Source organism: Sebastes fasciatus, chromosome 4 (genome assembly GCF_043250625.1).
Source record: "Sebastes fasciatus isolate fSebFas1 chromosome 4, fSebFas1.pri, whole genome shotgun sequence".
Classification (NCBI taxonomy): Eukaryota; Metazoa; Chordata; class Actinopteri; order Perciformes; family Sebastidae; genus Sebastes; species Sebastes fasciatus.
Genome location: NC_133798.1, coordinates 9,434,349 through 9,457,497, shown reverse-complemented (window position 1 = coordinate 9,457,497; position 23,149 = coordinate 9,434,349). Strand labels below are relative to the sequence as shown.

Genomic DNA, 23,149 nt, shown 5'->3' with positions numbered 1-23,149 from the left:
CTCCACTGTGATTGGACGGCCGGGTAAAAAGTGACAGTGACGAGCGCAGCGTTTGACCCAAAGTGGTTTCAACTCTCGGCGACCAGAAAAAAAACTCCAAACATGCAGCGCTCAGCGCAGAATACACGCTCAGTATTCAGTGCCTCGTCACGCTGCTGGAGAAAAAACAAGAAAGAACATGAACATGGCGTTTGTGGCAGTTGCTTGCCATCCCCTGTGTTTGGCTTGTCAATAGCGCGGTATTGCAATATTGCGGTTATTGCGACAACCCTAATGATATTGGTATCTTATCACAAACTTTTGAATGATTCCCACAGCCCTATTGGAGAGAACGCTAATTGCTTGAATCCTGCTTTGTTTAGCTTAATGACGATAGGCACCAAATTCCCTTACTATACTGAAAACACACCTAGACCCAAAACTAAGGTATGTTTAGATTGAACTGTGAACTTTGCATACCTCTATACCGCTAGACTTCAGTATCATTTGCAACTGGTCAACTGTCACAGTTGCATTTTTTTTTTTTATTATCTGCACCTGTGTTTTCCAGTTTACTATGACTTCTCCCTCGGCCCTGACTCAAAAGCTCATCCACTGGTTGTGGATGCCATAGAGTGGCAAAGTCCTGCCCCATCCGGTGGACCACCATGGGGCCTTATTTAGAAAAAAATGTGTATGGGAGTCAAGGACGAGAGACAATTCATTTTTGTTTGACTTGTGTCGTGAATCGCACATATAATGTTTGTCAATTTCAAGAAAGTCAAGAAAGTCACAGTTTTTTGTAAAACTGTTGAAGTATAGGACTGTGAAAATATGTAATTAGAAAGACTACACACCCAAAAGTAGCGTAAATGACGTCTCTCTCGCTTAAGCTATGATACCTGTGTGTTTCGTACTGGGATGTATAAGGTCTGATCGTTCATTTGCTTCCCGGCTGATAAAAAGACCAGGAATTGCTGGATAAAGCACATCAGGTAAAATAACGTTTCATTTGTTCGTGGAACATAGCTAAGTTAGCTACTAGCTAGCTAGTGTTGGTGACGTATACTGTGAGAAATGAGAGATGTAGTTCATCGAGTGCTTTCACACAAAACTAAACAATACTACAACAGACTTACGAAAAACTGTGACTTTCTTGACTTGCAAAATTATCTTTTATATTGATAAACATCATATGTGTGATTCATGGTGCAATTCAAACAGGATCAAAAAATTATTTGTCTCTGGACGTTGACTCTCGTACATATTTTTTCAGAAATAAGGTCCCGTCAGGTCCACCAGAAGGGGAGGGACTTTGCCTCTCTATTAAACAAAAAGACCGTAAGCAGCAGTGACATTACTTTCAACAGCATTTTCCAATATACCAGATTCTTTACTTAATTCTATACTTACGTGATGTCATTGCGCTGGTAGCATCCCTGCAACAGACAAGCAATGAGGTCTCCGAGGAAGTCAAAGTCCTGCTCTGACAGGGCTTTCTCCAGCTCCTGTATAAACACAGCAAAGGAGACAGTAGGGTCAATGCACACGTGAAGAACTCTGCAAGTACTTTCACCAAACAGACCAGTTATCGATACAAATTTACAGATATAACAAATTAGTAAATGTTTGCCACAGCTCAGCAGCATTATGATGGGACCAGGAGTATAAAAGGATCTCTTTCAGTAAGCATTATGAGCAAAACGCAGGTGATTTTTGATGCGTCAAAGAATTGTTAGTCATCATATTAGAAAAGAAAAAGCAATATCTCAGTTGTGAGAGGATATGATGCATCAAAAGAGATTATATTAGTGAGTCACTCAGCATACGTGCCTGACAGAGTTGGTATCAGTGTAAGGTAAGCTGGCAGAGGCAGACAGTAAGAGGGATGGTTGGAATTTGTCTTATTAGGGCTTCTTGGTTTGCCAGTGGTTGTTTGGCTGGAGCCGAGGTTCAAGTTCAGCCATGACCCCTCTCCTGCCTGGCATTGTGTTTCTGCCATTGAGGTTTTATGAAGCGGCAGTAACCGGCAGAGCAAACTCTAAAAGACCTGAAAGCACCAAGGAGAGATGGGAGGCAGCAGGGGCTTGGAGCTGCAACACAGCCGTGCCCCCTCCTCTCCTTTGCTGACCAACCAAGACATAGCACCCCACACGGCTTCCCAGCATGCACCGCTCTCCCCAATGATACCCAAAAGCTCTGGAGTAGAACAGGAGGGGAGAGAAAGCGAAAGAGAGAGACACAGAGAGAGAGAGAGAGAGAGAGAGAGAGAGAGAGAGAGAGAGAGAGAGAGAGAGAGAACAGGAGGCTGAGAAGGCAGAAATGCAAATGCAAAGTGCTCCGTAAGCCAAGTGTCCATTTCACTTAAAGCCCCCTTTTTGCAGGATGCAAACGAGCCCCTTCAGGCCCAACAGTTGCTCTTCAGAACAAGAACATGACTGCCCGCAGCTGACCACTCTTTAGTCCTTGCTCTCACACTAGCAACAGATTCAAATTCTTTCTCTGTGTCACTCTTCCTCTCTCTCATAAACATTCACAAAAGTACTACTGCAGGTTCAACAGGTTATAAAAAAATGGTCCAAAATTATCTCAAGGGCGAGGAGGCACGTTTAATTATTGTGCACTCACTCGTCTCTTCTCGCTCTGCCTCTCTCTAGAGGAACCTGGTTGAGCTCAGGGGTCACCAAAGGTCAGCGTACACACCTCCCGGCCATGGAGAACGACGGAAGCCAGGAGCCGACAAGTCAGCACGATGAAAAACAGAGGAGGAGGAGGGAAGAGACAGAAAGGAGGCTGAGAGAGAAGTTGAAAAACAGGATAAGATTAATGTTGCTGCTTGAGGTTGGAAAAGAAGGCAAACTCAACAGGCTGCTCCTGCTTCTGACTGAAGCTAAAGAAACATACCAGGAGAGCAACTCTGATGACAGGAGATAAAAATCAGTTACGTCTCATGACTCAAGAGAAGAAAAGTACATGGTACAGTACAGGTTTTATGAGTACATCCTAATGACCAATTTTAAAGTCTCACAGTGGCAAAGGAGACAGATTCTAGTGGATTTTATTGATTCAACAACAAGACATAAGCAGGAGGACTTGGTGAGTGCATGTGACCTGCATATGTCCTGTCAAATAATGGCACAGCAACTGGTTGAAATGTTTGTGTCTTTGTACATTTAGAGACCAAAAATGTAAAGAAACATAGAATTTGGGGCGATTGGGTGGTCAATACAAACAGTCTCTAACAGTATCTAGCATCAAGGGAGGCATAGCTTTGACAACAAAGAGACTGATTAAATGTTTAAACAGTTGCTCAAGCAAGTTCACGTGTGTATGTATGCTACCCAACTGCAGAACTATGTCATAGCCGTGAGCTCTGATCATTAAAGGATAGAAAGATAGTGACTGTGTGCATCTCTGTGTGTACAAGCGCATGTGCATAGGATGCCGAGAGATCCTGTGTCACGCTCCCTTCCACTTCCTGGTCCCCTGTCAGGCAGCCTCTGGGCCAGAGTGAGCCCATCCATCAGAGACAGACTGCACTTTGATCACACTTTGCAAGCAAAAGCTGAGGGGCCGGGGCCGGGGGAAGAGTGGAGTACAGCACAGCAGAGTGGAGGGCTCGCTACAGCCCCTGGATTAACACCACCCTGCTGCACCTTTGAAGTGCCACACTGAATCTCAGATGGCAGAGGGAAGGGGAATTAATGTGGTGTGCATGCCCTTTCTTCAGCCGTCCATCCTGCCGTCCAATCCCTCTGTGGCCTGGTGCTAACTAACACTCATCTTGATGAAGGGCTGCAAGACAGCAAGGACACTCCGCTGCAGCTGGACATGTCCTGTGGGAACCTTTCCCCCTCTATCGGCACATACACACAAAAAGCAGTGACCAAACTAATACACTACAAGGACACGACCCACAACCTTTGGCAAACACAGTCAACAACAGACAGAGAGTGCACACTTTTACCGACACTCGTTCATACACGTGCCTTAACAGAATAAACACTTTGCAGTACTTTGGTTGCTTCACATTAATGATCAATGGGGCTCAAAGATAAGAGAGCTGAATAAGTGATAAGCTATAAAGAGTATAAATCATAAGGCTAAACTGTCAGATTTATCACTAAGCTACTGCGGTGAACAAAACAGGCTATTCGTATTCACACACACGGACAAAGATTGGAGGGTGAGTCAAAAGGTGTGTCATCACCACAGCCCCTCTTTAGGGCCTGGCTCGCAATCAGCAATTCACCCTGAAGGTATTTGCCACTTCTCTCACCCGACTCCCCTGCTGTTTCTCTCTCTGCTTCTCTCGCTGGCTTAACCTCTTATTCCTCTCACACACCATTTTCCTCCCCCTGTCTTGCAGCACAGTGTCTACGAGGGCCTCTGAGGCATTCTATTATTCCCCTGACAACACCCAATGCTCTGCTCTCCACCCCACTCTTTTCCTCTCTCTGTATTCCTTATCTCTACTCTAACCTCCACACATTGTCCCCCTCTCCAGCCAGAGCCAGTTGCTGGCTCCGCTGTAGCCGAGGACATTGCAGACTCTTCTTTTTGTGATTGGCTGCGCGATTCTCCCAAAGTTATTTATTGGCACAGTAGGGAAAAACAAAGCAGCATCTAGACAGAAAATCTCCACTCAAAACAATTGTTTGAGGCAGCGTCCCACCTATCCATCTATTCAACAGAATGGCAAACAGTGTGAGAAGTAACACCTGTGGTGTCAACGCAGTTTGCCGCTTATCCTGTTCTCATTCTAACAAGAACCTGTCACACCTAATGTACCTTCACATTAAGAGAATAAAACGCCTGATTTTCCAAGTAAAGGTAGCAGCTTCTGTCACTCACACAAGCAATGCCTTCATATCATTTTAACCACAGGCGCAGTTTGCGTTGGTTCAGGGGGCTCACTGAAACCCTTAGAAATGCATCTACATTTGTTTTGTAATAACGCAGAACTAATAATGTATTGTAATGATGAATAATAGCGACCTTCTTGTGTCTTCATATTGACAGAATAAGAAATCAACAAGATAGATTTGTGGTATTTTTATTTACTTATAGCCTAATAACATCAGACACTCTGTCCACACACCGTTAAATATGCACTTTCTGTTACACCATGCAAACAAACCACGTATCTATCAGCTGTGAGCTCAAGATCAGACTGGAGACGTAACCACTTAAAAGATGGGTGAGTAGTAGGCTACTTGCTCTCTTCAGACGTTTGTGTTTTTTTAAACAGAAAACACAGGTTTTATACTGCAATATTTACTGAAAATGACATACAATGCAGCCAACAGTAGCCTAAGTAAACTTTCAGGCGATCTCCTGGCAATCCCTCTCCAGCCAGCTGTCACCTTATTTAGGTTTTTGTAGTGAAATGGGGAGGTATAGTATAGATAACTCCTCATTTCAACTTCACGAATCAGCCATTCCTCATCCGTTGCTGCGCTTTCAAAGCGAGCAACGGGAATAAATATAAACAGGGCATCTGACAAAAGTTAAAGTTCAAACTGCGCCTATGATTTTAACCCTATGTGGCCAGCCACCAACACACAAGTCCTTGTGTTATCCATATCCATACCACTAATGTAGTTTCAAGTTTTTTTCAATACAGCATGATGTTCATAACAAACCAATAGAGATGATGAAAAGCTGGGGTTGTGCTGTGTCCCCCACTATTCAGCCCACAAAGTACATGCATGCAGTTTGTCAAAGTCAGGTAGGCTTGAAGCTGTCAAAGTAACTTGACAATATAGTGGTAGTCTGCCTCCAATTTCCTCAAACCTAACAAATCTCAAGTAGCCTTTGAACACATGTAATGATTCAGAGACGAGGCTAAAGGTTTCACTTTATTGTAGGATGTCAGAATCAGCATATGAACCCAATAACAACCAACTCTCAAACAGGGCACAGGTTGACCTGTTTGAGACGCCTTTGCCCTCTCCAGAGTCCATCACTCCTTCATATATAAAACACAAAATACTCATGATGAAAATACTTTGCCCAACCATCACCCTCGCACATTACAGACTTGTCATGTTCTTGTAGGTAACTCCTCATTCAGGCCAGCACTGCGACTTAGGTTCTTTCTGAATGAGTTGACACGTGTCAGTCAATTCTCAATTACAACCCTCCTCCCAACCACGGTTAAACATGGGTCAGACGCTTGGTTGGATACCTGGCTTTGATGTCTCTGCGTCTCTGTGTCTCTATTAGGGATGGAAATAATTGAATGATATTGCCGACTAAACCTCATTTAACTGACTCCCCAAAGAGAGAAAGATAAACAGACAGAAGGGAGAAGCAAAAAAGTGCACAGCAAGCAAGAGTAGGAGCGTGCATATGGACAAAAGAACAGACGAGAACTGAAACAGCTTTTATATAATACAGATCCAGTGTAATTCTGTGTGTTTCTTTGGTTTACCAGTGTGGCATTACAGTCTCTGCTACCAGAGATTAACCTGTGACAGCTGTCTCATAAGAATGGGTCCAACATGGGTCAAACGCGCATTCAGAAACACTGCATCATATGCATATCTGCACTATGAAAGGGGTTTAATGGTGCCAAGCTAAAAAGAGGACACAATTCTAGGTCTCTGTTTGACATGATGATGGTAAATGTTACGAGACATGAGACATAAATCAACTGAGAAGAGGAGAGGAGCAGACTTTTTCAAAAGAAAGGAGGCTAAACTGACTTCAAGGCAGAACACACACCATCTGTATTTGCAGATAATAGTGAAATGTGCTTTTCTCAGTGGACGCCAATGGCCCCATCATGTGTCCCATTCGTATCTATAGAGAGAGAAAAACTGAGATAAAAGGTGTGTATGTGTGTTTGGCCAATGCATGCAGCAAGAGAGAGAGAGAAAGAGAGAGAGAGACAGGGTTGTGATAAGCAGTGGAGCAGCGTATGTATCAGCAGCTCCAAGGTTGTGGCAGATCACAGAGCCTGTAGTATCAGGGGGGTGGCCTCTCTGGCTCCCCTCACAGCAGATACTTTCCATGCCACTGCCGTTAACAGCTCCTCCGGGGTCTATATCACCAACAGTTGGAGGACGTGTGCACAGCTAGCTGGAAGGGGGAAGGGAGGCCTGTTTGTTGTGTAAAGGCCCCTCTCTTCCTCTCCTTTGCTTCTTTCTTTATTTCTTCCTCCCCCACTCCCCTCCCACTTTCATCTCACACATGGTTCCTCCAGGAGCCATCATCTGACAACACCCTCCACCCCCACACGTAACCACCTCCTGCCACATGACAAACATGCGCGCACAGCCATAACACCACAGGAAAACGCCCTCGCATCCTCAGGATGTGCCGTTCATCTGATCATCAGAGGAAAGCATCGACATCTTTGAGTCGCTGCCAGACGCATCTGACTGACGCATCAAAACAAGAACTTGTTGGCTGATTTGCCTGCGTTGTCGGTCTTGATTTACAACATGTCTGTTGGAGCCAGAGTGAAACGCTGTGTCCTCCACACCTGTCTTAACTAGCATTTTGACAGATTCAAACAACTAAAGCCTCCAGGCGAGGACGCCATTTGTTTATGAAAATATGTGAACAGGAAGAACGACTGCAGGTTGATCTAAGGGAGCAGCACTGCCAAGTGGGAGCAGTGACAAACACTAAATATAGCTCATACACAACACAACTGTCAGCTTCAACTTTCAACTGAGTTTTATTATAGTATGTCAGGGCCAGGTGGGACAGGTGACTGGGCTGTATGAAGGGGAGAGGCTGTGTGAGGAGGGGAATGGACGGTGGACAGATCCCTCCTGAGACAGACGGAAACCCTTTGCCTTGGCCTACCTCGCTTGCTATATGGGTGAAGATCATTAAGCACAGGAGATGGGAGGCCACCCAGTGCAGCCCAGCGCCTCTCATACTTCCACTGTCAGCTCTGAGGAAACCACACCATCAACTTCCTTATATAAAATGGAGCTTCCTGCTTCAGCTGACATCCCAGTGGTCCCATTCGCTGACTACATAAACATGCTCCCACATATACGTGCACATATACACACAACCAGATCGTTAAAATTCAGCCTGCTGGCCCAGAGGAGAAAAAAATAGTCCCTGACCAGTGTGGTTGAAGACGGCGGAGGGAGGAGTCTTGAAATGGAGAAAACAACATGAGGCAGATGGTTTGCAGCCTTGGAGTTAAAGCACATAGACATGAGGAGGAACTGCTACTTGACAGGAGAGGAAAAGTAGCCTTTAGAGAAAATGTTTAATTCTGACATGTTAAAGCAGCAGTGGGTAGAATTGGAGCAAATATGATTAAAAAAAGTTATTTTTATAAAACGATTACTATATCCTGACAGTAGTGCATGAGACGGGTAATCTGAAAAAAATCATGTGCCTCTGTGTCCTCCGGTGCTCCTAATGGCATCTGCAAGATTTTACAGACTGGAGGAGAACAACCAATCAGAGCCGAGCTGGTGCCTGCCGTCTCTGAGCAGATGTCAATTACTCGCGAACTCCGATCAAACGGTCAAACTAGGAGCGCTGATCAAATATGAATCAATATTCTGTTACGTTAATGCCTATTTCTTGCCTCAAGTGTTTTCAGAAACATCTTGTAGTGTACTGTTTAGCTGTAAGATGAGAAAATTTGTGACCCGACAGCCATGTTGAGATCAGTTGAGGAAATACCATGCACCGCTCACCAGCCGTAGCAAACTTTCTCATTTTAAGCCATGAGGAGGTGCAGAAGTCTAGTTTTCTCTCAGAACCCTTGAATTACAATATGCTGAAAGGCTATTATGGATTTTTTGCCAAATGATGCCAACAATATTCTGCCTACTGCAGGTTTAAGTGGCGCACTGAGAACAGAAGTGCATCTCTTTACAAAATGTAAGTGAAACTTTGGAGACACTGGTCAGGGGTAAAGAAAGACGCCTAAATATGTTGGGCGAACAACCTCTGACTGAACGCATGGCTGTGTTTACGGGTGGGAAACCTGTACAAGTGACTAGTGAATTTGTGTATCACAGGAAGTTAAGATAAGATAAACTCCAAGCCGCTGCATCACAAAACACACTTGCCAACCACGTCACAATGCACATACATGCATAGAACGTAGATCATACATACATACGCTCATGCATAGATGTGCTTACATTCACATGTTGAGTATGAGACAGTAGTTCTTTAAAATAATAAAAAGTTAATAAAAACAATACTTTCAAATAATAAAACCAGGTATAATCAAACCAGATAATATACAGTATAATGAAATTGCTATACTTTAGTCCCCAAATAAAATCATATACTATTTGTTAACTAATATTTTGATGGAGGACGGAATGAATATATTTTTACCGGTTTAGCCTGCAATTTGGCATTCTGAACCGTCAGCTGAAGGCAACACCTCAAGTGTGTTGGGTCGTTCAGGTTTGAATTCCTGAACACCGATTTTTCAAATAAAGACTGAAGATGGTGATGTTCTTTTTTCCCTATGATCTTAGTAAAAAGTGCAAGACTTTAACTGTAGTCTTTGCACTGTGTTTTCACATTTAACAGGAGACGTGAGATGACAGTGTGTTAGGTTTTGTCGGCTCTACTTCTTTGAATTCAGCCTGGCGTGTCAAGGTCCTGACATTCCCAAACAACGGCGCAATAGCTCCAAAGGCACTTAGGCCACGTTTAGACGGCATGAACCTGGGGTGAAATAACCCAGCCCTCTAATTCATTTGAATAAGACCCCTCCATTGATTGCAGGGTCAGCCAGCAAAAAAGAACTCTGCAGCTTTTGCTGCAACGCAATGCAACACTATCTGGTAAGGCACTGCGTTGGCTAATGAAATATGTGCAGGCGCACATTCCTAGTAGATTGCTTTACAGGGCTGTTCCAAAATCCAAATTTTTTGGGCTTCGAAGCTTCGGTGAGAAATATTCAAAAGGTATTCGAAGCTTTGGGACAATACCGCTACCGTACGACTGTACACACATGCACCTCTACACATAACAAACAGTGATATCCGTCTGAGAATAACTAATAATAATTCATGCCGAATATGAATAATGAATAATGTTGTGGGATTATTACTTATTTCATGGGCTATTTTGGGATTTATACATTATAATTACAGTATATATATATATATATATATATATATATATATATATATATATATATATATATATATAAAATGAAGCATTCAAATACTGCTTGGGATGTCGATTGCTATGGTAACGGTCAAGGCTTTGAAGCAGGGTCATATAGGGTCAGCCCTATTGCTTTGTAACATGAACCCTGTATTTCCACTGTTTACCTTTTAAAAAATAAAAAATAGTTGCCACTGTGATAAATTTCCAGTCCTGAAAAATCCTGTGTGTGAGTATTACAAACCATTAACCAATGTTTTGGTGTCTGATAAGCCTTAAATAATTCCTATAACTGTACTTCTACTACAGGATCGTATTTCATTGTCTCAGCAACACGCCCCCTGCAACACAGGGCTGTTTTCGGTCTGAATCCCCACTAATTGATTTGAATGACGCCCCTCCATTGTGCCAATGCCGAGGGCTCCGTCAAAAAAGTTGAACCTGGCTCAACTTTTGCTACAATGCAACATCATCCAGTAAGGCTGGATTGCATTTCATTGTGTCCCCAGTAACTGAAACAACAAGCCAACAACAATGCAGCCCGTTGCATTTTTAACGCAGGGCTATATTCGGTCTGAACGCCCACCTAATATTTCCAAATTACAGCGTCATGGGTCACTACTTCATATTTTGAAAACAAACTGTGTAAAGAGATACAATGGGGTTGAGAACACTCAAGGTGTGCTAAACAGAAATCTATTATTTCAGCCTGTGGTCTCCTGCAGTTCATGTAGTCAGCCAAGTGTGTGCCAGTCTGCACCCCACTAAAGCCTCACAGATCCACACCCCTCCTATGCGTCCCCTTGTGCCAGCTCTCAGACAACTCTCTAGTCAGCATCGCTATAAAAAATTTCACCTCAAACTTTTTGGAATAACATTCCCTCTTTACATTGTACTTTTTTTTGCCAACACCGTTTTCTATCGGAACAAACAGCAACATGTTCCAGAATAAATCTCTTTCTTCATTACCTCCTCTAACTGTGGTGTTGCATCACACACAGAAATAGACAGACACACACCAACGCAACACAAAATACTGTTTCTAGGCACACTAAAGGCATCAACCAGTGACTCCTGTTAGTCTTCCAGGGCTCCCACTGGATGAGACCTGGATTGATGAAGTTCTCATCACTTGGTTTTTCCCGGTCTTCTCATCTCTGCAGCATAACCAGCCGCACAGAGTGAGAAAGCATCAGTGGAGGGATGCCGCCCCAGACTGGAGACAGAGAGAGGGAACCATGGGGAGCTGCAACAATGGAGCTGGCTGAAGCAAACCCCGGTGTATGTGCCCCTCTACCTCCCCCTCTGAGCACACACTCCCCATGTGAAACCATCTGATGCATGTACTGCTGCTCTCACTTGTCAATCACGGCTGGGGGAGGGGCAGCAGCCTCTTACAAAGCACCCCCCCCTCACAGTGCACGCAAGAGAGGGTATTAAAGAAGACATGCAAAAAGGTTCTTGATCTTTGAGGGGTACTCACAGAGTGTGAAAAAGTTTTGAAGGCTTTATGTGGAGCCTGATCTGGAAAGGAAAAGTGTCAGAGGTTGGTGTCTGTGACGCTGTAACAAGGGCTGAGCTGGGGATGTGTCAGTGGGTGGGACAGAAGGGAAGAAAGGGAAAAGGATGAGGGATGAGTGAACAGTGCAGATCTGGGATGAGAATAGATCATTGTGTGAGGGGCTCTAATCTCCTCCCTGGAATTGGCAAAGGAGATAAAGCAGCCCAAGAATGAAGGTTAACATATCATCATTATGATGATGGTGTAGATATCACAGCATACACCAGAAAAATCTCAAAATTCCAACCTCTGCTTGCTTTTGCTAGCGATATCCTGCTGCACATCTTCAACACAACCATCCTTGGCCATCACATCAAAAGCCCCCTAATTGAGGCCAGACTGGCAACACATATTAAGTGACTGCTATCTGCACTTATAATCCACAAAAACTGTGAATCAGCAAGAGTGTGTGTCTGTCTGAAGTTGGGCCATGATGGAGCAACACTTAAGCCTTGATCCTATTCCCCGTTAATCCATTTGCTTTCTAGACAACAGAAACAAGGATGTGCTCACAGGCTGCCTGCTCTTGCTTATTTACCAGATCTAATAGGACTAAATCTTCTTTTACAATCACACTGTGGGGCTTTACGAAAACAGGAGCCCCCTCCCCAGAAGGGCTGCAGCAGCAGCAGCTAGCACCCAGTCAGAGTGGAGAGCCTCCACCCTCCAGGGGGAAGGGAAAGAAAGAACCACCATCTGGGGTTTAGTCATGGTGATGCCAGGGGCTGGGGCTCAGGGACAGGGAGGCTGCTGGGGCTTGAGAAGGGGATGGGGTAGAGGGACCGCTAATGGGTATAGGGTAGTGGGACAAGTGATGGCAGTGAAGATGGGGCTTGGGGAGAGGTAGACAGAGAGGCTAGTCCTTGACTGGAGGGGAGAGGGGTTGATGTAGCCTATATGAAGCAGGGTTTTTGGGCGTTTGGCAGCTGATGGTGAGCGAGAAGATATTTCACAATCCATCTACTGGAGCAGAAACAAGAATAAAAGCTTACTGAGATCTTCAAGGCTCTGCACACCCAAGCAGGTGTTTCTGGTTAATCTGGCTGGTTAGACAACTAATCTGGCTGAAGTTGGGTGCAGTTTTGTGATGCCATCATCTCTATAAACTAGCTACAATAATAATGGTGTGAATTGCCCCACCCCAACAGGTGCAACATAACTGGAAAGAGAGGGAGCTGTCAATCTGTACACAAACACAGTCTTGAGAGGAGGTCTAATCAGGCATTATAAGTGAAAACATCTGTGTGGGACGACTATGGCTGTGTGATGATTTTAAAAGTTCAGGAGATACTGTGGAACCGAGTCTTTCCACAATGTTAACACACTGAACAATGAAATCCAGGTATGGTTGCGATTGAACAATCAAAACAGAGAATAAGAATAAAGGGATATATAAAAAAATAAAAACCTCAAACTGGCTATTGAAATTGGGTGCCAGACGGAGAAAAATGATTCTGTACGCAGTGTTTGTAGCAGGTGTAAAAAGGAGAAAAAAACATACTACTGCAGCATACTGCACTTTAATAGCTGAGCTCTTTGCCAAGAATTGCACAAAATAAATAGTGTTTCCAACTAATCAATCGTGGCATCATTGATCAGGTCACTGACAATGGCAACCAGGTGGAGATAAAGATATGAATAATCCAATCAGCCAATCAGAAAATCAACCTTTGAAACATTAATATTGCCTAACAACAACACAACTTAACAAATCTACAAATCACATTGAGAAGAAGTTCTTCATAGGTGGCCCTGCAATTAGGTGTGTTCGGTTACCTTTATCTGGAAGTTATTTTATATGCTAAAACAGGAAACATTTATTTTCAAAGTTGATAAAGTGAACCACCACTTGAGCTACGGTGATTTCAGTAAATACTGTTTCCTGGTTTCAGAAAGAGTTCATGTACAAGAGAGCAATCAAGAAAGCTGAACTGAAACTTTTTTTTCTTTGCCATTGTGGTTACTTAATAAAATAAAAAAGCAGCATATAAAATTCTCAGGATCAGTCAGTCAATTTCACTGACCAGAGTGAAACAATCAGCAGGATTGAATTTGCTCAATTGTAGCATGTGAGAACAGCGACAGCCATTCTTTTCACACCAGGGTGGCGATGAATGCCTGTGATGACACCTACTGGGACATGATTCAAACCAGACCTACTGTAAAAGAACGGCTGCTATAATGCAAATTAGAGGTCGACTGATAATGGATTTTTAAAGGTCGATATAATAAGGATAGTTTGGAGCAGGAAAAAGCCGATAGCTGATTAATTGTCAGATATCTTATTTACTTCTGCAGCAGCCTAGTCGGCTACTTTTGCATATGCCGTTTTTAATAAATCATTTTTTTGTCACTCCAAATTTAATAATTCATAAGAGAATATTCTGTAGTCTGATTTGGTCGATTACATCATTGAAAATTTTCTATTTATTTGCAATGAGCGATGCGCTATATTGTGGCTTACAGTATGACTGGCCAGGAATTGCTGCGCGTCCCGTTACATTGTTATATGCCACTCTTGCAAACCATTAATGTTCGTGCATATTCCCGGGGTAAGGAGGATCCTTAAGTGTGTGATTTCATTTCATAAATGGATGGTTAAATGGCTGGATTATTTGGAAGAGAGAAGTGAAATTGGTACAGTAAGCAAGTGAAAGTAACAGTGAATGATTTATTTTCCTCCCTGTCTGCCTGTCTTGTATCATGGGACAAAGGGCTGATAGTGTTGCGTTATATATCCGAAACCAGTCCCCACGTGACTGGTGGAGGCTTGCAGCCATCGGCCACTATCAGAGCCCAGTTCTGCTGATAGTTTGTAAAACGTTCCAATCCAAAGGCCCTGTTCAGACTTGGTATTAACATGCGTCATGATGATGTGATTGAATCACAAGTGGACAGCTTTAAGTACAGGTGTGAACGCACTCAAGACGCATTGAGGACACATTGAGAGCCGATCGCTCAGACCACATTCAGAGGTGGTCTGGGCTACATATGGCACCATTCTTTAGCAGTGTGTACGTGAATGTGTCCTGGGCCACGTTGAAGGACCGCCTACTCAACTGACATCCCGCTGGGATCCGAGGGGTCTCACTGTGCTCCTCATGTGAATGGACAGGCAGACGCGAGTGCTTGTCTGCCCCGCAGCATGGAAATGGCCTCGGTGCTATATTGTATCCTGTCGGTACAAATGTATTTTATTAAATTATATATTATCTATAGGCTACATATCTACAGACTATCAGTCTCTGCATTATTATCAAACTGTCCGAGATTTGTCCGTGGTTTTGTTCTGAGACTTTGCACGGAGCTAACACCCGCCCGCCCACTCGCTCTCTCATCCTCGGCTCTCTGAAGCTCTGTACCCCACTGTTGCCTGGCAAAGGCTGCGGTGCCGACGGAAGGTCCCCAGGGACCGCTGCTACAATAAACTTATATTTTGATGTTAATAAAATGTAGCTAAATTCACGAATATGTAGGATATTGCTACTGGTATTCCCGTAATATTACATCACAAAGTCTGCTGTATTAGCCGTGTGTTTACTGCGGGTTTATTTGCATATAGAGCGGAGAAGTGAGATCCGATCACAAGTGGTCACTCAAGACGCATGTGGAGACGTACTTAGAGCTTTCCACTTGTGTTCGGATCACTCAGGACGCATGTTAATGCCAAGTCTGAACAGGGCCACAGAGTCGCTAGCATGTCTAGCATGTCACGCCTCTAGCATGTCTAATAAGTTGTACCATTTTTATGCCCATACTCAAAGATTCTTCTCCAACCACAACAAAGAGAGTCACTTCAGTGTACTGTAGAAGTTTAACTTGTTTTGCTAGAAATCTTTTCATTTCTTGACCTAAACAAGGATGGCAATGCTAGCTCTCACTAACAGACAACATCTTGGTATGGGACAAGGAATAATCCAACTCATCTTTGAGATTTAATTTCTCTTTTTCCTATTATATCATTCTTGTCAAATAAAAAGTATAAACTAACAAATACAACATTCAGAATATTGTATTAAAATAGCTTTCACACAAACAACTGCACTATGGCAGACTGCAAAGAGCTATGTTGGTAATTTGTACTGGAAAATATATAAATACAAACTACGAGTCCAATCTGAAGTGTCCCATGTCTCTTAGCTAAGCACTAGTTTCATAATGTATATCTCCGAAGAGGAGCCCAATATAAGTCAGAGTTCACAACATAGATTATGACACGCAGCTGATGAAGATATATGGAACAAATGCATGATGATGTGCCAAACAGGCTGCCAGCAGAGCACATAGTGGGAAGATGACAGGGACAGAGGTCCTTGGCATGAAGGGCTATGTCTGGCAATGAAGGGCACATCATTGAGAATCCAGCAACAGTGGCCTGCAGCGTCTGTTGGCTGTGGGATTTTAGGCATCATTTCACAGACACATAGCCAAGAAATCAAGCATACGCCACAGAGACAAAAAGCCAGGCCAAAGGGGACAGGCATGTTGACCCTGGGCCTCCATCCTGCAGATCACTCACTCATTCTTTCATACTAATGTGCTTTCACTTCCTAGCTCGCTCGCTCTCCATCTCGAGGACACTTTTCTCCACTTCCCCTCTTTCCCCTTGCCTCCCACTCATTCTTTCTTTCCTCTCCATCTCACCCACTCAACTCTCTCATCCACACACACACACACTGCTTTCCCAGCTCACTGCCTGCAGCCGGAGGAAAGTGGAAACCAGTGACTGTGAAGTGTATCAGCCAAGGAACAATGTGCAAGGGGCTGTTTTGTAAGGCTAGCCAAGGAAATTGCAGGGGGAGACTCCATTATCACTGACCAGCACCGTAGAAAGAAAAGAGCTGTCCAAACAGTACCACAGCAGTACTGTCCGACTCACTCACTGAGTTTGTCAATATCCAACCTGGTAGCAGTTTCACAGGGTACAAAACATTGTGGTTTCAAATGGGCCATTCATAACAAAAGGCTCCATTATGAGAAAAAGAAACAGGTGTTTCAGTGACACTACACTAGATATTTAGTCCGTTACCTCAGCCATCCTGAGTTCTCCATACTTATTACACTTAGCTTGCACGGGACAGAAAAACCTAAAAAGCTATTAATTAGGGCTGTCAATCGATTAAAATATTGAACCATGATTAATCGCACGATTGTCCATAGTTAACGCGATTAATCACACATTTTTTATCTCTTCAAAATGTACCTTAATGGGAGATTTGTCAAGTATTTAATACTCTCATCAACATGGGAGTGGGCAAATGTGCTTGCTTTATGCAAATGTATATATTCATTATTGGAAATCAATTAACAACACAAAACAATGACAAATATTGTCCAGAAACCCTAACAGGTACTGCATTTAACATTATAATATGCTCAAATCCTAACATGGGAAACTGAACTAAAGTGGGCATCTCTGTAAAGGGGAGACTCGTGGGTATCCATAGAACCCATTTTCATTCACATATCTTGTGGTCAGAGGTCAAGGGACCCCTTTGAAAATGGCCATGCCAGTTTGGAGCGTTATTTAGATGGATTTTTTATGGTTTCTAGTTTCATATGATGCCATTATGTTCACTCTAGCTTTAAAACAAATTTGCGTTAACACGTTATTATTGCTTAACTTTGACAGCCCTACCTTTAATGTGATGAAATAGACAACAGGACATCAGACTAGTGAAAGTATGCACTCCAACACCCTTATAACTCATCACCCGTAGGTGACACCAGAGAGAAAAACCAGATCAGACATCTAACAAGGAAATACATAGAAATGCTGTGACATGCTAAGTTGGTTGAAGCCCTCAGCAGCCAAAACATTGACTCCTGCTATCTATAAAATAGGGACAGGATGGCAAAGACTGACAAAGCGCAACAGCAGCCAACATAAGAAGCTATGTCCACAATAAAGGACTGGTGGTATGTCAGAGAATGTTGACACTGAAGACCAGGACAGAGTGAAATCACTCGACACCCCCCACTCTGTCATGACCAATGACAGCCACTTCCTGCCCCCTTTTCCACCCCTTATTCTTGGGTAATTCAACCTACTCATCCAGAGATGGGATTGCAACTGGAGCTGACTGACATTACCCAACCGACCATTCTTACACAAAGAGCAATCAAAAGGAAGACGGAAGAAAATGAGCTTCAAGTTGAAAGACAGTCAGGTGTCAAAGGTATATTGATTGTTATTGCTTGTGTTTAATATGAATGGCTCATCACTTATCATCAACCTTAACTGTAGGTCCAGACAAATGCAAAGGTAACACAGAGAGAGAGAGAGAGGGACAGCCCATAGTGCTACACTTGTGACAGTGCCCAGGCCAGCTTGTCTTGTTGCTGGTATGTGGCATTAAGCAAAACAAACATGACTGACTGACAGTCTCCTCTTATTTCTACAAACACAAAGTCCTCAGAAAGTAAACATGTTAGATCCAAATGTCCTCAATCCATTGCTGACTACTGTTCTACATTACTTGAGTGCCAAAAGTCAGTGTGAATACTTGAGCTTACAAAGCCACAGAGGAGCAAGATCTGGACTAATAGGACCGGACTACATGAGCTGATATTAATATCTTCATATCTAGATTTGTGCAGAGTCTTACTGGTATCTGCAGTGTAGAAGACAGAAGGTCAAACTATGGTGGTCTACATTGCCTAATTTTTATAACTTCCTGACGCAACACTTGACCAAATGCCCACTTTACGCGCCAAATGGCACGGTGCACGCGGGCGTAAAAGCAGAGCTCAAAGCACAATCTTGCCTGAAAGGCCATACTGTATAAAGGCCACATTCAGATGCATAACAGCCCTATGGCGGTACAATACAAGCAAGACTGCATTGGGCATACTGTTAAAGAAACTACTAAACATTACTTAACTCAAGTGAGCAAACAGCGCAGGTGTAGATATTTCAATAATTCAAAGCAAGAAAAAAAGAGCATTTACATGACAAATTTCAGGAAAGGCCAGTTTATTCAGATCAAGGTGGCTCCACGAGGCACTTCAGATCTGATATGGCTCTTGTTAAAACTATTAGTGGAATAAAAGTCTCTATATAAACACAGCTACTTAAGTAGATTAAGTCTTTCACTTACCAAGAACACAAAGCATAACAACATTAAAGGCACTGGATTAGTATATAGACATATTATCATGAAGTGGGCATGATTCTCGTCCATTTCATACTAACTTGTCGGGAAGGAGGCTAAATAACACTCCAAACTTACGCTAAAGTTTGACAAGGAAAAAATGCCATGGCCATTTTCAAAGGGGTCCTTTGACCTCTGACCTCAAGATATGTGGATGAAAATGGGTTTTATCAGTACCCACGAGTCTCCCCTTCACAGACATGCCCACTTCATGATAATCACATGCAATTTTGGGGCAAGTCATAGTCAAGTCAGCACACTGACAGCTGTTGTTGACTGTTGGGCTTGAGTTTGCCATGTTATGATTTGAGCATATTGTTTTGTTTTGTGTTGTTAATTGATTTCCAATAATTAATAAATACATACATTTGAATAAAGCAGCATATTTGTCCACTCCCATGTTGATAAGAGTATTAAATACTTGACAAATCTCCCTTTAATGTATATTTTGAACAGATAAAGAATATGTGTGATTAATTTGCGATTGACTATGGACAATCGTGCGATTAATCTCGATTAATTACCTTAATTTATTGACAGCCCTTCTCACAAAATTGTGGGGCTTCTGCTCGAATTCACATCAGTTATAATAGATTCCAATGGTGTTTTCACTGTTTAAAAGTATTCCATCCAAAATGCTAAGTAGGTTTCACACACATGTTCATCAAAATATGGTCACTTTTCAAGCCTAGAAGTGAGAATCTGACACTCACAAACAGAAGAATCCAGGATCCAAGAATGCCACACATAGCCATTTTGATATCATTCAGAATCATCCCATGTCCCAGTAGACCAATGCCAAAATTCACTCTGTGATTTGGACTGGGTTCTGATACCACAAATATGCAGCAAGATGAGATAAACTCAGTATGTGCTCTACTTCCAAACCAAAACAGTTTAAAGTGGAGTTTTCAGCACTGACACTCAATTTTACAGACACAATATTACTCAATTTCTTAGAAGACATGCATTTCTTATTTTTTTTTGTATGTGGGGATGGTATGTTTGAGTCGGTCTGTAGATGTTACCTTTTTGTTAAAAAAGAAAGAAAGAAAGAAGAACACATGCATTTCCGCTGGCTTTCAATCATAGCACCTACTGTAAAGCAGTATAAGCTTCTATTACCATTTACTATCTAGCTATTATAATTATAACTGCAGCTGCAGATAATATCACTGAGAACCAAAGGAGTTATGACCTTGAACACTTGTGTGTGTGATTGAGATGTCAAAGGATAAGACTACTACATCAATCTCAATATTTCCTCGAAATCCAGCTGAGGGGAGGTGTATCCGCATATGTGATCTGCTTAGTGATGCGGTTAAAGACGAATACATCATCTGTACTGGATAGCAGCAGAAGGACCCTTGTGTTAAACTGAACGGCTCAAACCATGTTTGGTCTGTGTAAAGCATGTGCAAAGTTAAAATCAAAAAGCTCAACCGATCAGTGCTTTTGCAAACTAGATAACTCATTGTTAGCTTCATGAATTTTGTGCGTAAATCCGACCCAATGCAACAGCACAAGACACTCAACTTTCATGTAAACTAGGCGCAATGCGATCCCCCCATCTGGCTTGCACCTCGTTTAATAACAAAGCGATGCCTGCGTGTGTTACTCTGCCGGAGGGGGTGGGGATGAATGAGTGATGGAGACTGTTGATGCGTGATGTTGACCTTACCAGTTTCTTTAAAGTGCAATCATTCCTCGATGGATTAAACAATCTACATTAACTGTGATGTAATAGGCTAATTGAATTGAATATATGTTGGAATTAGCTGTTTCTGTGAAGTCCGAATACATCTGAAGGAACAAGAGGGGGGTCTAATCGAGAGATAAAGTTGTATTATGTAGCCCAATCGTGGTGTAATAAATGTTGTTTATTCTCGGATAGAACAGAGAGCAGGGTGGGCGATCTCACCTCTATAACTTACTCTATTGATATCGGAAACAAACATTTAAACCATCGCTTTCTTGACGACAAAACAGGACTTAGGCGAGCAAACAATGCCCTGAAACAGCATCTGCGTCCCTATGGCTATACCCAGGCCAGATGGCTTGCAAACTGCAAGACAATAAACTCGAACCCATCACGCCATGAACTTTATATGACAGGAAAAAAAGCAACAAAACACAGCAGCACAGTCAACTCAGGTAAGTAGGACAAGAAGTCAAGTTATTGCGCGACTTTTACGCTCCACAAACTAATGTCTAGTAGTCGCATAAATATTAGCCTAAATCTATCTAAAAGGTTACCACTTAAATGGTCACAAGTTTCAGATCGTTTTGTCTCTGTCACATAAGCATATTCTCATATTTACTTTTTATGCGAATGACCTAAAATAAGGTCGCTCTTCAACATAAACATGCGCCTCTGGCTGAATGAAAACAAACGAGAGGCACATGGTTGTTACAAGAGCACCTTTTATGTAAAGTTACACCGTGGATATATAACGTTTAGAGCAACTCATAACGTTACTACGGACCACAAAACTGTGCTGACGTCTCTTGTGACATTTTTTTCCAACTTTGAGGACAAGCAATTAGCAATTATTAAAGCTATATTGTAGCAGTGCTAACGAGCTGTGCTAGCTCAGTTACCTAACAGGATCGCCTTGGTAACGTTAACGAAGGAGAAGTTCAGAGGACACTAAGCTAAGCTGGTTTTACCACACACACACAAAATGCGCTCAAGTAGACAAAAAAGCTGACACAAACAACTTCTCATTTCCGCAATGAAACACATTCATGTTAGTGAAAGCAAGTATAGTTGTATTTTACCTCTATTTCAAAGTCAGGCAGGTTGAACGCGGTCCTGAACAGCGAGCAGAAGTGCGCTATGGCGGGGACTTCCCACCAACACTGGAGCTCTTCCACAGAAACTCTACATCCCTGGGACATTTTAGCACTTGAGAAATTGTTCTCACATTAGAAAGTAGTCTCTTCAGCGACTTATAGTGCCTCTGTAACATTACAAACACTAAACAAAAAGTTACTGCTGTTGTCCTGTTCCGACGGTTGCCATTGCGACCCGGTGGAGCGTCCTACAATCTGCTTCAATCAGAGTCTCACTGGAGCTGAACAGATGGGATGGGCGATACCACCAAGCGGCGAGGAGGAGGGAGGGGGGGAGCGATTACTTAGCTTTATATCTTATACTATATTTGAACACAAGTGCTCTTTATATTGTAGAGAGTGTTGATCTTTTAACCCTTGTAACTTGTAATTGTTTAATTTGCAATTGTATTTGCTTTTTCGTTATAGTAGCAAAAGTCACAAGTCAAAAGTACCCCCCCGTTGGCTCGATAATGCGGCCGCCGTTTAAAGGGAATGCCTCTGAATGGTGAATTAATAATAAAAAAAAAAGAAAACTAAAAAGATGAGCCAGGTAACTTGTTTTAAGTCAGTGATTTTATTGTGTGTGCGGAGATAATGTTTTAGTTATCATTACTTGGCATTTGTTGCTATATTTTCGTTCATTTCCTGTTTGTACTTTACTTAAATTACTTGTGCAAATTAATAATAATAAAAAAACAAAAACTAAAAAGATGAACCAGGTATGAACCAGGTAACTTGTTTTAATTTAGAGTGATTTTTATGTGTGCGGAGATAAGGTTTTAGTTCTCATTACTTGGCATATTTTGCTATATTTTCGTTCATTTCCTGTTTGTACTTTACTTAAATTACAATTTTGTTAATAGTCTGTTTATTGTCAATACTGTATATACTGCTCCTATTTTTATACTTTCGTCTATTTAAATGGTTCATATTTTGTTTAGCTCTTTTTTTGCTGTGTTAGCTGATGCATCTTGTTTTTTGCACTATCCCCTTTGCTGCTGTACACTGCATATTTCCCCACTGTCGGACTATTAAAGGAATATCTATGTTTCCTATTGTCAACGTATTTAACCTCCCACCCCTGTTTGATTTACTAACAACAACAACAGTTTTCAAACAATCCTTTATATTAATCTTGTCTCTAGGTGGAGGCTTCAGATAAGCCCAGTGTTTTTTTTGCCTCTTTATTTTTTTGTTATGTTGTATAGTCTTAAATTGTGCAAAAACAAATAAACAATAAACAATCATTATGTAAAAAAAATATAACAATAACACGAACTATCTTATTGTTAGTGTTGTAACTATAGTATTGTTATTTAGCACATCTACAAAAAATAATACCATACACACAGGTATGTAATACACCCTCACAACAGCCTGTTCTCCCTCCTGCCCTCTGGTAGAATCCTTCTCACCTTCTCACACAAAAGTATATCTTATACTGCATATACTGTATATGTTCTTAATATATATGTTCTTAATATGCCCTTGTACA

General features: G+C 42.3%; 1 protein-coding gene across 1 annotated transcript in view; it reads right to left on the bottom strand.

Moving 5' to 3' along the window:
* cecr2 (CECR2 histone acetyl-lysine reader) overlaps positions 1 to 21,874 on the bottom strand; it is a 48,031-nt gene extending 26,157 nt beyond the window's left edge. Inside the window, exons 1-2 of the mRNA XM_074631875.1 lie at positions 21,598 to 21,874; positions 1,393 to 1,487 (exon numbers count right to left, since the gene is read on the bottom strand). Of these exons, the coding sequence (XP_074487976.1) occupies positions 1,393 to 1,487; positions 21,598 to 21,717 (215 nt within the window). The 5' untranslated portion in view covers positions 21,718 to 21,874. The remainder of the gene's footprint in view (positions 1 to 1,392; positions 1,488 to 21,597) is intronic.
* Positions 21,875 to 23,149: the final 1,275 nt, after the last annotated feature.